This window comes from Austrofundulus limnaeus, unplaced genomic scaffold (assembly GCF_001266775.1).
Source record: "Austrofundulus limnaeus strain Quisiro unplaced genomic scaffold, Austrofundulus_limnaeus-1.0 Scaffold33, whole genome shotgun sequence".
Taxonomy (NCBI): Eukaryota; Metazoa; Chordata; class Actinopteri; order Cyprinodontiformes; family Rivulidae; genus Austrofundulus; species Austrofundulus limnaeus.
In genome coordinates this window covers 1,623,354-1,639,922 of record NW_013952435.1, presented here as the reverse complement: position 1 = coordinate 1,639,922, position 16,569 = coordinate 1,623,354, and the positions used below count along the sequence as shown (strand labels likewise).

Sequence of the window (16,569 nt, the reverse complement as noted above, 5' to 3'; positions counted from 1 at the left end):
GTAATAACCAAGTCATTCACATTACAGTCTGAGCACAAGATTTCAATTTTAACCTCGTTTCAAAATCAGACACTTTGATCTGAATAAGACATTTTTTTACTTCTGTTTTTAACTGGTGCAGTGATGTTTTACTGTATTTGTTCAAGGACAATCACAGGAATCCTGCAATAAGATACAGACCACTTTAGGCTCAGTAAAGATTGTTATTGTTGCTGAACATCAGAAAACATTTTACTCCCAGTGGAGACAGGTTTAAAACTTTCTGACTCGTGAAAAATTACAGGCAGCCTGAGCCAAGCTCCCTGCTGTTTAACCCCGGCATTGAAGCTGAACGCTGTCTGGAACRATGCAAACTTTTATACCTTCACTCTGTCTTAATGCTTTTGCACATCAAGGCTAYATTTATTTGTCAGATATTGTCACACATAAAAAATAAATAAATACGATGCCACAATATGTCAGTCATATTTTCAACAATGCCTCTGGAGTTTTTGTCCATCATAATATTTCTTTCCCATTTTTACATCAATCAAATGCTTTTTTGAACGTTCTATTGTTTGTTTGTTTGTTTGTTCTGTGTCCCCTATGCTTAGATGCCTAGATCATACTGACACTATGTAAAATAAATAAATACATCCATATATTTCTACTCAGGCACAGTGCTAGTTGCTGTTCAGGGTCAATTGGATATCAGAATGGTTTTCATTTTAACATGTGCTTCCAGTATTGCTATCAACCGGACCGCTGACATTCTGAAATATCTCTGGAAACGATTGGTTTAGCACTGCAGCTTTTTTATCAGCTGGTGAAACTCTCTTTTTGACACTTTATGAAGACTGAATGGATTTGGTATTTTCTTTTGCCGCTGCCCACAAAATCACCTTCAGTGCTTGACAAGTCCATTATGCCTCGTATGGAGAATACAGCCAGCACACAGCTAATGCATCAGACTCAACAGAATATTTACAGTGGATAACAGTCAAGACAAATTTTTAAAAATGTATTGTGTTAAAAAATATATTCAATGACAAATTATTATCGCCAAGACGTTTGTAGCTTAAGGCTCCTGAAGAAAACAACTTATAGTGAAACAAGTAAATATAACACAGTTTGATTTGACCATTAAAACTACTTTGCAAWTGTATCAAACTAACTAAAAAAATCAATTAAAATGTCTAAATGCTGAGAAATAAGCACAAACCTCTGCCAAGAAACGCCCCAGGTTGCCTACAATGAAATTCTCCTCTTCAGTCCCATTAGAACTGTAAATCAGTTCAACATCAAGAGACAGAGAAAAGCTTTTCTATCCAACTTCTGGGGATAATAGTAAAAGCTCACTCTAACAAAGTGTCCCRCTTGAAGGTAAAGAAATCAAATTTTAGTTGTGAGAATTCCGTAGCATCCCCTGTAAACCCTTCTGATACGCGACAAGAAGAAAAAAAGATTTTGATATCGGTGGCTATGATGTTTTGTTGCCTGAAGGTTGGCTTTGAGCTCCAAGAATCAGGGATTAACCACCAAACACTTCGTGTTTTTTTTAATCTTTCATGCTTGAGTTTACTTTGTGTTTGGCTTTGTTTCAACTCCTATTTCTCTTTTAATCCTCTGAATCCCCATTAGGGAGGCCGACATATATGATTCCCAKTTGTAGTCCCCACTTTTCTGCTCACTTTGAAGACAAAGTTGGCAAGGAGCCTGACTTCAGGGGTACTGCTTCTTTCTATCACATGGCAAAGCTCGTACCGAGACCCTTTTGGATTAGTCAAATTGTGCTGATCAGCTGAACAAAGATTTGACTTACTGTGCTCTGCAACAAGAAGACTTACAGAGAGCTCTTGAAACCCGTTTTAAATGTGGTTCGGTAATTGTGGCGGGTTTTGGCAAAATTTGTAACGTCCTTGCAGCAAGGAGAAACAAAACGAACTGTGGCTAAGATGGCTTAACGATTGGTCCCATCAAACAATACCAGTCAATCACAAATGCTAGAGAACAGCTGTCTATGTTAGACAAAATCCAGCCTATAAACAAARTATTGTATATTTAAATAAACAGACTACTGGACAAATAAAGCAAACAATGGGCATTCACTGATTAACAGCATGGAATGTGCTAGAAACAAGTACTGGGGTGTATATGAACCAAAGCGCATAACCTGCTTYAGGGTTCCTAAAATAAAACATGTAAAGACCCATGCTTTTGGCCTTATCCACATGGGAATGCTGATTTTCTAAAACAGTCCTTTTCCTCATAAASACTACATCATCAGCCATCAAAGTCATTTGGTACAGTATATAACAGYTTGGCTCTAACTGAGCACAAATGCAAACAAATAATCTCCCATTACTGTGGTTACGTCTGTCATGCTTGGGGTCTTAGATTAGGTGAGTTGGGACTAGGGTGTCATTTTCCAAAGGTTGCAAATAGGTTTCCCATACAAAACGCCCAAAGGTGGAGCTTAAAGTAGATGCTGTCTTTGCCTGTGATTCCAGGCACAAAACTTGGTAAAGTACAGATTGTTTATTTATTTTTTTAAATGACTGTTGCTCATCACACTCTAGGAGATGCAATTGGCATTAGGAAAGTTTTGTGATCAGTAGTCGGGCTGCTGATTTTGACATAGCTTGTAAATACCATGACTACTTCAGACATTTGGCTTCACAGTTCGTTTAATTGCTACCGAGAGGCTTCTCTAGAGGAGTCTGTTGCTCTCACAATAAGTCATCAGCAGAGCAGGGGTTTGTCACAATCATCTTTAATGAAACTCACAGTCATCTATGTCTCTCTGTAGGTAAGTACTTTGACTGATTGGCCTCTGATGCTGCTGCAGGGCAGTAGGTTGGTACACAAAATAGGATTTTTAGCTATTTTATTGTGATACTGACTTATTTAAATTTGATTGGTCAATAACTTTGATCTTCCTTTAGAAAAGGTGGGAAATACCTGTGCATAAATACAGCACAAGTRCTTATTAAAATGTAACTAATCTAAGTAGAAAAAAAATGAAAAGGAGCATGGTTGTTTCCCAAACAAAAAGAAAAGCATCATAGCCATTCAATGTCACAATAAAGATTGGTTTATACAAAGGCTTATGAATTATTTGAAAGTATGCCAAATGCCCTGCCAAAGTAGTCGACATGAAAAGCTTTCATTTGACAATGCATTACCATTCTGTTGTGTTTTTGTGTTGCCTTTGTTTACACAAAGAAGATTAAGGCTTTTCAGAACTGTATCTAAAATAAAATATACTAAATCCTTCTGATGCTGTTCCTTTTCAAAATTTTGTAAACATACCAACATTCTTCACACAAAAAGCTTTCTTGTTACCACTTTCAAAATCGTACGGATCCGTGATCTTTTAATGAGGTGAAAAACTCACCACAGATTTCAGTTCGTGCTCCTTCACCAGATTAAGTGAGTTTTGGTAGCAGGAGGTAAGATCGTTCTTCACTGTAGGACCCACATAACCTCTGGCCACCGGGCCCACGGTGTGGATCACATCTGTTGGAGGAAGAGAAGCACAGAATGTTTCATTAAAGCACAGCCTACATAATGTGGGGGTAAATGGCTGGAACCATTTCCAGTGACAAACAATGCAGTAAAATATTCAAATATGCATCATTTAGCTGAGTGGTTTAGCCGGAGGTCTTAAAATCTGCGAAATCATCATCGTATAATAAAGTTTGTCCTCACAATGAGATAATGACTCATGATGATGTGAGAGACTCACAGTCTGAAAAGTGCGCATTAATTCAACAAATGAAATAGAGGCTTGGATAGAAAATCAATTACGAGATTCTTTTATGACATCTACTCAAATATTCATCCCTCCCATCCTCCTGCATACAGTTCTGTCTTCACCTGTCAGTCACTGCTCTCCTTGTCTGGTCTGAGCAGACTAACAACTTCTCACATACATCATAAGAGTGATGGCGGGGAAATTAGACAAAACACMGATTTCACAAAAACATAATCTACTGTCTACTCAGGCCTTAGTTTACAATAAGTCATTAAAGATATCAAGMGAAGCWGTGTTTCAAATTAAGGGGYTGCAGCCAAYGTAGGGCGCATTTGTCAAATGTGTCCAACAAAAACCACAAAAATATAGGCTGCATCTGTGYATCCTTTCCAGCCAGCGATATCCCAGAATTCATTGCGCTATCAGCAAACTAAACAACAAAATGGAGACAGCAGAGTTTTTGTAGTTTATGTTGGAATTTCAAAATTTATTTAGCACGAACTGAAGATTTCATTTTTAAAGGAGGGATATTACAAGCTTTTTAGGCACGTGCCTATGTTACCTTGAGTTGTTATGAAAAAGCTATACCGTATATATAAATCTGATCACACCATAGTCTATCTAACTGTCTTGAAATTGGTCTCTTTAAGAGCTYCCTACCATTTCAGGGTGGGAGCTTGGATGCAGACTGAGCTCCAGGGAGGAGCTTTATGTAAAGAGGYGGAGCTTTGTACCAGCGAGTGTTTAGACAGCTCCACATGGCTACCACAGGAGACTCAAAGATTTCTCCAACATGCATGAATGAGTCAAAGGAATGAGGGAATAACATTATAACGACATAACGCTCAAAAAAGTWGATTTTGCATAATCCCCCCTTTAAATGTAAGTTTAGCAACTTAGATGATGAAATTTATGCTGCAATGAGATGTTAAATAAAATGCATTTACAAGTGATACTGGAACTAAACCCTTTTCATTTATTTACATGTAGCGTTTTAATAATACTGAATTTTGTGACGTTGTACCATGAAAAGACAACTAAAGATGTGGTCACGCAAACATACATCCTTTGTAGACTAGACCCTCTCATTTCACAGCTGTTTATGCAGCCTACATGGGCAATGTACAGCCCTACAGCTGATGGTTAACTGGTTTAAACAACAAGGCAAATCATAATTTATAAAACTTGTCTTTGAGAATAAGAAAATGTTACATGAGATCTACCATCTTTGACGTATTAGCCAAATATCTCCTGAACTAATGGATGGGTTTCCATGAGATCATCATCACTGAATGTACATCTGCAACTTCAAATTATGTTTTTTTTTTTGTATTCATAAATAAAAATGTAAAAACTTTAAACAGCATTCATTCTTACTATCCAGGTAACCCTGACTTATGGTGCATTAAATTAGCCTTTTACTAAATTCTTTTCATCAGTTGCTAAAACATTAAAGGCTGTTGAAAAACTAAAAAGTCAAGATAAACTTGGCAAACTGTGTTTTAAAAGGCTCCCAACTTTTTATTAACAAAACTTATAAGCTTAGCACATTTTTATTTGTTTATATGCTAAAGGCCAGGAGGATAAAATCCAACAGGAGATGAATTTTAGTGACTTTCCAGTCCTGCTTAAGGGGTAAATTTTTAGAAAATGTTTGGGAGATTGCATTTAAAAGTGAAGCTGGGTTGTAAGAGGGAAGGAGGTGTCTGATTTACTATCTTTTTATCACAAAGGAGGATGGAAAATTGGCACAACATTGTTATACAGGGACAAGTAGCAACTTGTTTTTCCTGCATATTTCATGGACTTCTTCGAAACAAACCCTCCCAAAAACAAMAAAAAAAAAAAAAAAAAAACAGCAATATGCCAATTAGAGTGCGGGCCAGTGCCAAAAACAAGACTACTGGTGAATTCATGAAAATTTAAACACTTCTTATCTCGCCAGTTTGGAAATCTGCACTTGTTTCCTCGACACCTTTAAATCAAATAAATATTTATGCACCTTTTTTTTCCAGGTGAAAGACACATTTTACTTTGTAACCAAGAGAGAATATTAAAAAAAGACAGGTATCTGCAGTAAAAAATAAATAMATAAAACTCTTGACRGACCCATTCGTCGTTTTCCGTTTCTCCAAGGTTGAGTCGTGTGGGCAACWGATCCAGGAGAGGAACCCAGAGCTGCATTTCCACATCCACCCTCATCTGATCRAATCTAAGACCCCCTCTAGTGAGATGAGGGTCTGCACCCAGGTCTCCTTCTAGTGGGAGGTGTAGCCAAAGGTAGGCAGGACTGGACTACCTCAGCTGAATCATTTCAATGCAGAGGAGCAGCTGATGGCAAAGCGGCTCACCCTGTTTTATATATAAATATAAAAGCTCCAATGTGTGCATTAAATAAAATAAAAAATTCTAAACTTTCAACAAGTTTGAAGTTTTTTTTTTTTCATTTCATGCATCCAGCTGCTGAAAAATCAATCTCCAAATATTCTTCAAGGCAATTTCCCATTACAGAATACACATTATAATTATGCTGGGATGGAAATGTCTAACGCAAACATTTTCAAGTAATTGCTTTCTTTTTATGGAGCAGTTGAATTGTTCAGGGAAATATGAATTTGAAATCTGTAACACTCTTTCATCTGTAAAAGTCTTAAAATCTGGAGTCATATAAAACATAAAATATATATTTWAAAAAATCCAAATGGACACATCCCCAGTGGAAAGTGCTTTTCAGCTTGGTTGGAAAAGACTGGACATGGAATGACCCCTTAATACACCAACTACAGAGCATGTGTGAGAACATCTTAGACATCCTGCTGAAATATTCCTCGGCTCTCCCAGAGCTGAGGAGTAACTACCAGGGGACACGCTCACTTCAAAGACACCACTTTCTCAGCAACTAAAGAACCTTATGAAATATCTAGACTTCATTTAGAAGTGAAGTACTGTGCTATTTCTGAGAGGGACAAGCACTTCACAACCCAATCAATGTTTCATTTTGTACTCGCCGTCGCAGGCTTGAAGGCAGCGGAACTACTCYAGATTCAAAAACTCCAAATGGCTGTAAATACACACACATTTGTTGTATTTCCATACAAATTACAACTACGCAACTCCCGRCAACATACTGACATTGTTAGTTCTACGAACTTAATGTTTCACCAACAGGAGATAATCAGGCAGCATTGTGATTCCTACGGCAAGTGTCCTCCACGCAAAATAAAAATAAAAATCAGCAACGAAGCACAAAAACTTAACAATCTCCTCGCAAAAATCTCCTAAAACTGACTTTATGTGGAGTCATTTTAATGGTTGGAGGAGATTTTGCATAATAAACAAACTGCTGTCTTGCTTGTTTGACTCAGCAGTGCAAATAAAATTATATGTTGTTTCAAAGTTCTGCGATCGGTGCCATAAACTAGCGACTCTATTCCAGAAAGAGTATAAAAGATTAAAAAAACAGAGAAACAGCTCAGTCATTATTGCCTTATGCTGTTAAACAGATGGAACACAAAGCAAATCACTTTTGTTCATTGATTTTGGTCATGTACATATAGATTTAGTTTTAATTTCATTTCACTTCAGACAGAGTGGTGTTGCAGTGAGAAACTTGGCTCTGCAGAAGACAGAACACAGCTGTCTGTTGTGTGAAACAATTGAATTTCTTTAATATGAAAGATACTTGATGTTGTTCAACAACTGCCTGTCTCCTTTTATTATTGAAAGAAAAAAAAACTTTACAATAGTGTAATGCTTCAGAACAAATTGGAGGAAAAAAGATCAATAAAATAAGAAAACAATGACTGAAATCTCTTGACTGTGTGCCATTCATATTGATTTTTTGTTTTATGCTCCTTAAAAAAGAAGAAAAAAATATAAAAAAGAATGACAAAGCAGAAGAGGATCATTTAAACAGCCGATAAAAGATGATGGACACAGAGGAAGTTTACTTCTTTTTACCATTTGTAATAYTGTATACAGAAGGTACACCTTTTTATCAAATTATGTACTTTTAAAAACTCAAACTGTTACACCAGCGTTTAATTTACAGCAGTGTGGGAGCAATTGGACGTGCATTTTTGATTTTTTTACATTTTGAAGCTGAATCACAGCAACATGATTGATAAAATAAAAATCTTTACACAAACTGCTTTGATTGTCACACATGCAACACTAAACTGTGCTTCATTTATCAGCAGATGCTCATTTCAAACTCAAAGGTCTTCTGCGCTTTGTATGCTAGCTCTGCCGTGATCAAGTGTAAAACGTGATTTTGCCAAGTTTGGCAGGTGAGGATCCACTTAYAAACATTTCAACTCTTCAGTTTAAGTGTTGTCATATTATAAAGGATTTTAAAGGGATAAAACCTGCATCACCTAAAACAAAAACAACAAAACTGAAGCACTGGCTGAAAGAACAACAACACTGTGAACACTGAAATTTAAACTAGACATGTATTTTAATGTATTTTATTTGTGCAAACYGGGACTGCACTGTGCTCATTTATTTATGTCAATAACTTTTATTTTGTTCAGATCAAAAAGCCAAACCAGGGATGAGGGCTGTAAATTAGCTTTTAGCTATAAGCCTTGTGTAAGCTGCACCTGGTGCCTGTGGGTGATAATGTTTGCTGTGGTCTTCATGCAAAAATAAATAATAAAATAAATAAAACTAGAGAAATTGCATTTCCTGCGAAAATGCTAGTGTGAATGCTTCATGCTGAATACTTAAGCTGAAAGCTGCTGAAATTGAGCTGAAAATATTTATTAGCAAGTTTTAGTGCGACTTCAATTTGAACAGCTGAAAAAAAAATCTACCTTTGCAGATAAACAGTAAAAAGGAGCGAAAATATAGTTGAAATAGCAGAAAAATCTAAAAGCTAAAATRGCTGAATATAGCAGAAAACATCTGTAAAAAGCATAAATAGCACAAAGTAGCAGAAATAAGCACAAAAAGAGAAAAAAATCAGAAGAATAGCAAAAATAAGCAGATCTAAATCTAAAATAAGATGAAATGAGCTCAAATTTGCAAAAAAAAAAATAAGCTAAAGGTAGCAGCTACAAGTTGCAATTAATACACAGATAGTAAAAGTTTTGTAAAAAAATTTTTTTTAAATTAGCAGAAAAATTGCATAAAATTACAAAAAAATGACAATTTGTAGTAAAATAACTAAAACAGCTACATTTTTCAGTAAAACAGCTAAAAATGTAGCTGGAAAGTCTTTAATTAGCATAAGGAGCACACATTTGCTGAACTTGGCAGAAATAAGTTGTAATAGCTTTAAAAAAATGTGTATTTAGCTTAAAATATCTAACCTAAGATAACAGCTGAACATTAGCTACATTTGCAGCAAATAGGTGAATATAGCAGAAAAACAACTGTAAGAAGCATAAATCGCYCAAATTGGAAGAAAAAAGAACAAAAAGGCAGAAGAATAGCAGAAAGAAACAGAATTTTAGCTGAAAATGAAGAAAAAAAGGTAGCTAAAATTTGCACAAGTAAGTGAAAAAGAATAGAACTGGAACAAAAAGTGTGAGGTGCTGTAAAGATTTAAACATATTTTAAAGGTTTTTATGTACGCTGAAAACAGCTCCGTTCTTTTTCAATGGCAAAAAAGCTGAACCTTTTTATATATGAATTGTTGAAATAGCACAAAAATTGTGGAACGATTTAGATGTTGAAAAACGTACGKAAGAAAAAATGATGTCAATAGTGTGAATGCTGTGAAGCGTCACACAATAAAGCTTTCAGTTAGCCAGTTCAGGTCAAGTTCACATTATTCCAGTTTAACTGCACAGAATTAACAGCCATCCTCACTCAGACCCTGATTCTATCAGGCACATAAGAGTAACCGCTTGTCTAAAAATTCTGTATATTTTGTCACGATTGCGAGCCCAGACCCTCTCAGCATGCACACAGCTGTTCCCATGTTGGTCGCTGAGGATTACTAAATGAAGTGTGTACACCCACTCGGACATGGAACTGGTGTTGTCATGGTGACAGAGTGTGCAGAGTGATCCCCTAATGCTCGCTGAAGCACTAGTGTGAAATGGGGGTGGGGGGCTCATCTGCTGCATACTGAGCAGGTACAGTTGCATTAATACCCCCCCCCCCCCCACACACACACACACACACACACACATACCTTTTTTAAAAATGGATTAGGGGTACCTCAGTGATTATTCATACTCGTGGCTTTTCAAAGAGCTTTTCCATTGTGAGTGTCACTGATGTTCTTTCACACCTAAATGGGCTGAAGGGTAAAGAGCAAAGAGGGGGAGCGTTTACAAAAGGATGATGACAGACCATCACACACACATGCAATATGACAAGAATGTGTTTCCTGAGTGAGTGATGATTATTTCATACYGAGCTTTCAAAAAAGAACAAAAATAGCCAAAGTTTTAAAGGCTAGTTTTAGATCTTCCTGTATGTTGCGTAACCATTTTGTTGCGTGCATATGTATTTTCAGACCCAGTATAGGCCTGTTTTTTACTTGAAGAGTGAGTGATCTCCTCTCATGATATTTCATCAAGCACCGATCAGCTCTTCTCAATCAAAACATCAGCCAATAAAGTGCAATTAAACGTTTTATGCTTCCAGACCGATGCATCAGATGAGAAAATGCGACACATAAACACTCACTAAAAAGTGCAGCGTCGTCCACAATGCATTCAAATGTCAAGAAGCTATTTGAGCAAAAAAGAAAAGACCACTTAATTTGAAAGCCATCTCTCAGCCTGCTGCCTCCTCTTTTTACTGCTTTTACTGAACTAAAAAAAAAGGTGCGTGTCTGTGTGTGTCTGTGTGTGTGTGTGTGTGTGTGTGTGTGTGTTGGCCACATGCTGAAGGACAGGAGGGTTGCAGGGATTGTTTTGCTCTACAAATACTGCAAGAACGGCCCGAGTAGCGTCTGCAGGGACAATAGAACCGGAGTGAAGACCAAAAAAATAAATAAAAATCAGAAAGTCACTGAGCCGCGCCGTCGGCTGTTTTCACTTCTCTGATCCAACTGTAACATTTCCTGCACTGAATGAGCTGCCAGGTGACACGCAGCTCTTAGCAGCATGTCGAATGATCTTTTTTTTTCTCACTTTTTCAAAGCTTTACTAAATGTTTTCAATGACACATAAATCTAGACATACAAATCGTGACATATGAGACGGAGAGTTTATGAAGCAGGTTGTCAAATAATAAAACAACAGTAAGTCGATCCAACTTCACATAAAACAATATTCACTGTAGGTATATACTGTAAAATATATACATATATATGTTTTTCTTTTCAAATCTTTTATTAGGATGTAAAAATATATTTAGCAACTTAAGTATTTAGAGTAAACTGGACAATTACAAATACACAATCACAGTCATTCTACATCATGTGACAAACTCAAGGCCTGCGGGCCAATGTGACCTGTGGGTAACTCCCATCTGACCCCCAAAAAAGAAAAAAAAGGAGAAAAAAAAAGAATGATATGTATATTGTTTTTTATATCAGTGGTAATTAAATTTATGATTAAATTCAACAAACTAACTAATTTAAAAGGTGAAAGACAATAGTACTTATCCTGCCCCAGAGCTGTTGGCTTTAACTGAGTTAGATAGCACAGGATTAAATAAGCTGATTTGACCATAAACTACATCTCCCATAAAGCATGTCAATCAGTACTTTGTGTTAATAGGAGGACATATTAAAACGCTGTTTCTATGCAGGAAATACCACATAGAGCTCAATTATTGTTTGSTAGAAATGCTAAGTCATAGAATTAAGACAAGAAACATKTTTAGTCAAARWTAAACATTAAACGTCAAAGTTAATTACAACTAGCCCTTTGAGGGCCACCATAATGCTCATATGGCCCTCGCTGAAAATGAGTTTGRCAATCCTGTTCTACACCAACAACTTAAAATTAATGTTTGAAAAAAAATACTTAAATTGCATCTAAATTAWCCATAGATGTCTAGGATGAAACTGGTCAGAATTTGCCGATGCAAAACATACTTTTGTTGTCGTACATTTACATGAAATTGTAGGAGTAAACAAGCACCTTCCATTTAGCAGAGCTCAGATCTTCCTGACCCAATCAGCCATTCCAGCATTAAAACACATTTACAGTACAAACCTTCTACAAGCAGAATACAGGGCAGCCCTTGTTCTAATTTAAAATTCATGCTAAAAGGATTTGACACACTGCTGTTAAAGCCACATTATGTTCATTCTGAGAGTCTCCTCACAGTTAAAGTCCTGGTTTGATGTTCTTTGAATTTTAGCATGAAATACACACTTGAGTTGTGCATTTTACTGTTCATTTAACTGTTTCTGATAACTGCTTGGGCTAAATTCAAACTAAATTTAGAAGGAAATATCCAGTTTTAAATGAGGGCTACAACTAAACACCACCTTGAAATTACATCTAGTTCTTTATGGGATGTAAGGAGCTCTAATAGAGCTCTGATTGTGTTTGTAACGTGTCTCCATGTATTGCATGATTATACAGGTAGGCTTGTCTCGATCGCAAACTTTGCTGGATGATAAATTGTGTCAGAAATTATTGTGATAGTTGATAATATTATTTGGAGMCCATTTTAAACTAATATAATGAAGCCCCCACAACCCAGCACTTACGATGCTTATGGAAGTTTACAGAAATTTCTGAAATGTACGTACGTAAAAAGAAGAAAATCTGAACTGACCTAGAGTTTCTGAAAACAACACGCTGCTTACAAAGGTTAGGAAATTTCTGTTGTGTAAAACAAAAACAAAAACAAAAACGGCTCAGTGGTTASCACCAACGCCTCACAGAAAGAAGGTCCTGGGTTCGACCCCCGGTTCAGACCTGGGGTCTTTCTGTGCAGAGTTCGCATGTTCTCCTCATGGTCACGTGGGTTTTCTCCGGGTACTTTGGTTTCCCCCACACCTCAAAAACATGTACAATAGGTTGTCTTCAGGCCCAGGCCTCCCTTGAAAAAGATATCTGCGATCTTAATGGGATTTTCCTGGTTCAATAACAGTAAATAATAAAGTTTGACATGGCATAGAAACAGATGAAGCTCAGAAGCAACATGCAGTGTATCACGGTTGTATCTGAGAGTAATCAGCCCCAATGATGAACATCAACCACATTCATGTGGTGAGAAAAATATAATTACAACATAAACCGTCACGAACATGCTGTTGGTGAGTTTGTAATCTACGGGTGTCCCGACWACATTTGAGTTTCACAAACTGATGTAATCTACAAAATATTTATTCATATTTTTAGTACTTGGTGGCAGCCTTGAAGCAAAGATATCCTGTTTATATCATATTTTTTATTAAGAAAAGTTAAACACAAAGCCACATTTTAATTCATAGCAGTCTTTAATCTCTGTTTCTGAACGTTAGACTCTGATGTTACATCTTTTCTCTGATTAAAGGATGGAACAGAACAGGCAGTACATCACTATTCTACAGGAGTTTGTGAAAGCAGGTCCTTGAGCTGGTGAGCTGGGCTTCATGAATCTTTGAATGCCAGGTAGACACACACACACACACNACACACACACACACACACACACACACACACACACACACACAGAGTTGTTGTAGCACAGATGTAGGAAGACTGAAAGTGATGTGGCCTTCCCAGACGCTACAACCCATCATTTCAATTAGGACATGTGAGCCCAAAGGGAATTTGAAGGAGAAAAGACACTGCGAGGAGACAGATTAGGCATGCTCTCATTCCAGCACCCTGTGCCACGTGCGCTCCAAATTATCCTAATGACAGTAATTACAAAGGCAGATTTGAGTCTGTGTTTGGGTAAGTAAGGGTTAGGAGATGGGTGTAAATATTTTTATGTGCCATTATGTCCCTTTCACTTTCACCAGCTGGCGTGGCGCCAGCACCACATCAAGCAGCGAGTTTGGTAAATTTGTTAACTGGTGAATTATTCTGCAATTATGTTGCAAAGTCACAACAAACACTTACTCTCTTTAGTATCCAATTAGAAGCAGAATGTGTTAAAGGACGCGGACTACTTTTATGACACATTTTACGATCACTCACTAACAAAAAGCAGCAATGTCGTTTTTACTCAGTTCTGTGTGTCCATGTTACTAAACATCTACTGAACAAAGATATATTTTAGTCAGTTTTACAGATATTGCACTCAGAACACACACTATGAGCAGATTGTCTCACTGTGAGATCGTGTTATTTTTAAGGTTTAAATAAAAATGATTCATTTCTCAGCATTTGATGAGTTTAGTCTAAAACTCTGGCATGAAAGGCAGCAGGTGATGTCAGGACTTTATCTGTCAGTGTAATGCAATACAGCATGTTTTTCTTTATGTTCAAACGTAATTACATGTTTTAGCTGAAGACCCTGTCATACTTTAACTTTTTAGACAACTTTTGAAAATTTTAAAGACATCTACGTTAAAGATGGATTTAAAAAAACAACTGGAAGCCTCTTTTAGGCATGTATGTACACGTAATGCTAACAAGATACTGCATATTATATGTAATACATAACTTTTATTAGTAATTTAGACATAACGTTATTCACAAGTTGTCTAAAATATTGTAGTGTGACAGGACCTTAAAGAAGGAAGTATCTGTGGTAAAAATAAAACACAGAAAACAGCCTATTTTTTTCAATGTATGATTTTCAGTGCGAAAAATCCAACTGATTGATATCTGTATGTGTCAGAGGTGGGACCAAGTCATTGTTTTGCAAGTCTAAAGTCTTTATCCTCAAGTCTAGACTCAAGTCTTAAGCAAAGCCAATCAAGTCAGAGTCAAATCTGAAGTCAAGACAGGCAACCGAGAAGTCAAGTCCTAAATCTGAAACTTGGAATTTCAAGTCCTTTCAAGTTTTTTTAAACAATGTTGCAGTTCTATGTTATTTGTAAACATGTGCTCTTTTTATCACCTGCCACTGAAATGGTGGGCAATACTGTAATCACCTCCCTTTATCTGTCTGTCTGTTCCCACCATATCTTAAGAACTGTGGGGAGGATTTTGCTGTAAACCCCAGGCAAAAGTGAATGGGTATTTATGCCTAAAGCTGATTACTTTTTGGAGYCAATCAAATCCAAAATGGCCRCCACAGAACCTTGTCAAACTGGCAGGCGATCTGCATTCAGCCTTGAATTCTTGGCTTTAGCTTAAATCTGTATTTATCTCAAACTGAAATGAAACAAGCAGCTGAACGTACAAAAGTATTTAAACAATGTTTTTAAAACTGCACCTCTACAGTGAACAATTCAAATAAACTTAGCTGCAAAAATAGTCTTCATTTTAAACTATAATTTAAACTATCATAATATCATTGACTCAAGTCATGTGACTCGAGTGCCCACCTGTGATATACTGTATATAAAAAAATACTGAAGGAAATAACTCATTTTGCTGATCAAAGCTTCTGATCTCCAGATTTTTTACGTTAATGATAAACTTTTCACTGCCAGGAAACAGATCTAATTCAGGCCCTAAATCCTCAGGAAGTACTTTCTTACCCCTGACTCTCTTTTTTTGTTTTTGGAGTTCAAAGTATTATAATGCCACAGGGCCTCTGAAAATCTTGTTACCACATTTAAAAAAAGTCAAGCGGTTGCTAACGCTCTGACATTCACAAGGCTGCAATAAGGGAAACTGCAGGGGGGCTGCAACAGCTCAGGCTTAAAGAGCTGCTCTCTGCCTGGGGCTGGACTGAGGCCTGTCGTCATGAGAATGTGAAAACAGTTATTTATTCTAACCATGTTCTGTAAAGTCCWCGTTTGTTTTTTTTAAAGAAAAGATCTGCATGAATCTACAAAGGAGATTTMGATTTAAAAATGCACCTCATTTATTTTAAAAACAGGCTGAATCAAACGGTGGCTGCAACCTTTGAGATCTCCTTTAGTCGTACCAAGATGGGTCAAACCTTTTTTTATGTGCTTGGTTTCCCACAGATAAATCCTCTGCCAAATAGACAACCCACTTATCAACTCCTTTCACATCCAGGCTGCCACTCATCACTCATGTATTCATAGCCTCTGCAGTTTAATTACAAGACTAATCACAACAAACTATCTCCTCCATCACTGAACCAGCTGCTGGAGTAATGTGGGCCTGAGGGATTCAAAACAGCTAATCAGCTGCACACTCACTGTTCTCCGAGATTACCACAGCATGGCGTTCTACGCATTATCTCGTTTTGATTACCAGCGTTAAAACATATAAACAACCCGTTCATTTGTTTCCTCTGTAAGAATGAAGGACTGAACGAGTCGCCACCGGTTTATTTATTCTCCCAGCGTGTGGTCAGATAGTTTTCGGGGGGAAACAGCAGAAGCCGGAGGAATTAAAATAAATAAATAAAAACACCGACGTGACAACATACCATCGTGCTGGAATATCACAGCCATGGTTTTATTTGATTTTTTWATTATTATTTTAAGGACAAAACTTGCCAGAAAGAAAGTAATCAGAATGTTTATTTTTTGGTCCTTGCAAAGGTTTCCTGCAAAGAAAACATGACGTCAGAGGACCTGAGTCTCCAAAGGTCGGCTCTATCGCACGCAGACGATCAAACCAGGTCCGCTGATGAGACGTGACGCCAATGTTCTCTGTGAAAGAGTTGGAGCCAAAAGAACAAAAAGGAACGACTCAGATTCTTCTCTCAACCCTCTTTATTCTTCCTTCCAAACACCCACAGAGACAGTTTCAGGGCCCCGTGTGGAAAAAGCAGCGCTGCGACCAAACTTCTCCAGGGAGTAGCTACCGAGCGGTGCCACACCTGCCACATAATATTTCAAAAGGATACAGAACACACACACACACACACACACACACACACACACA

At 37.2% G+C, this 16,569-nt stretch overlaps 1 protein-coding gene across 6 annotated transcripts in view; it reads right to left on the bottom strand.

Moving 5' to 3' along the window:
* macrod2 (mono-ADP ribosylhydrolase 2) overlaps positions 1 to 16,569 on the bottom strand; it is a gene marked incomplete in the record, with an annotated part of 450,891 nt that overhangs the window by 138,290 nt on the left and 296,032 nt on the right. For all 6 annotated transcript variants that reach the window (XM_014005961.1, XM_014005960.1, XM_014005964.1 and 3 more), the window contains 1 exon segment: positions 3,377 to 3,498. In XM_014005961.1, the coding sequence (XP_013861415.1) occupies positions 3,377 to 3,498 (122 nt within the window).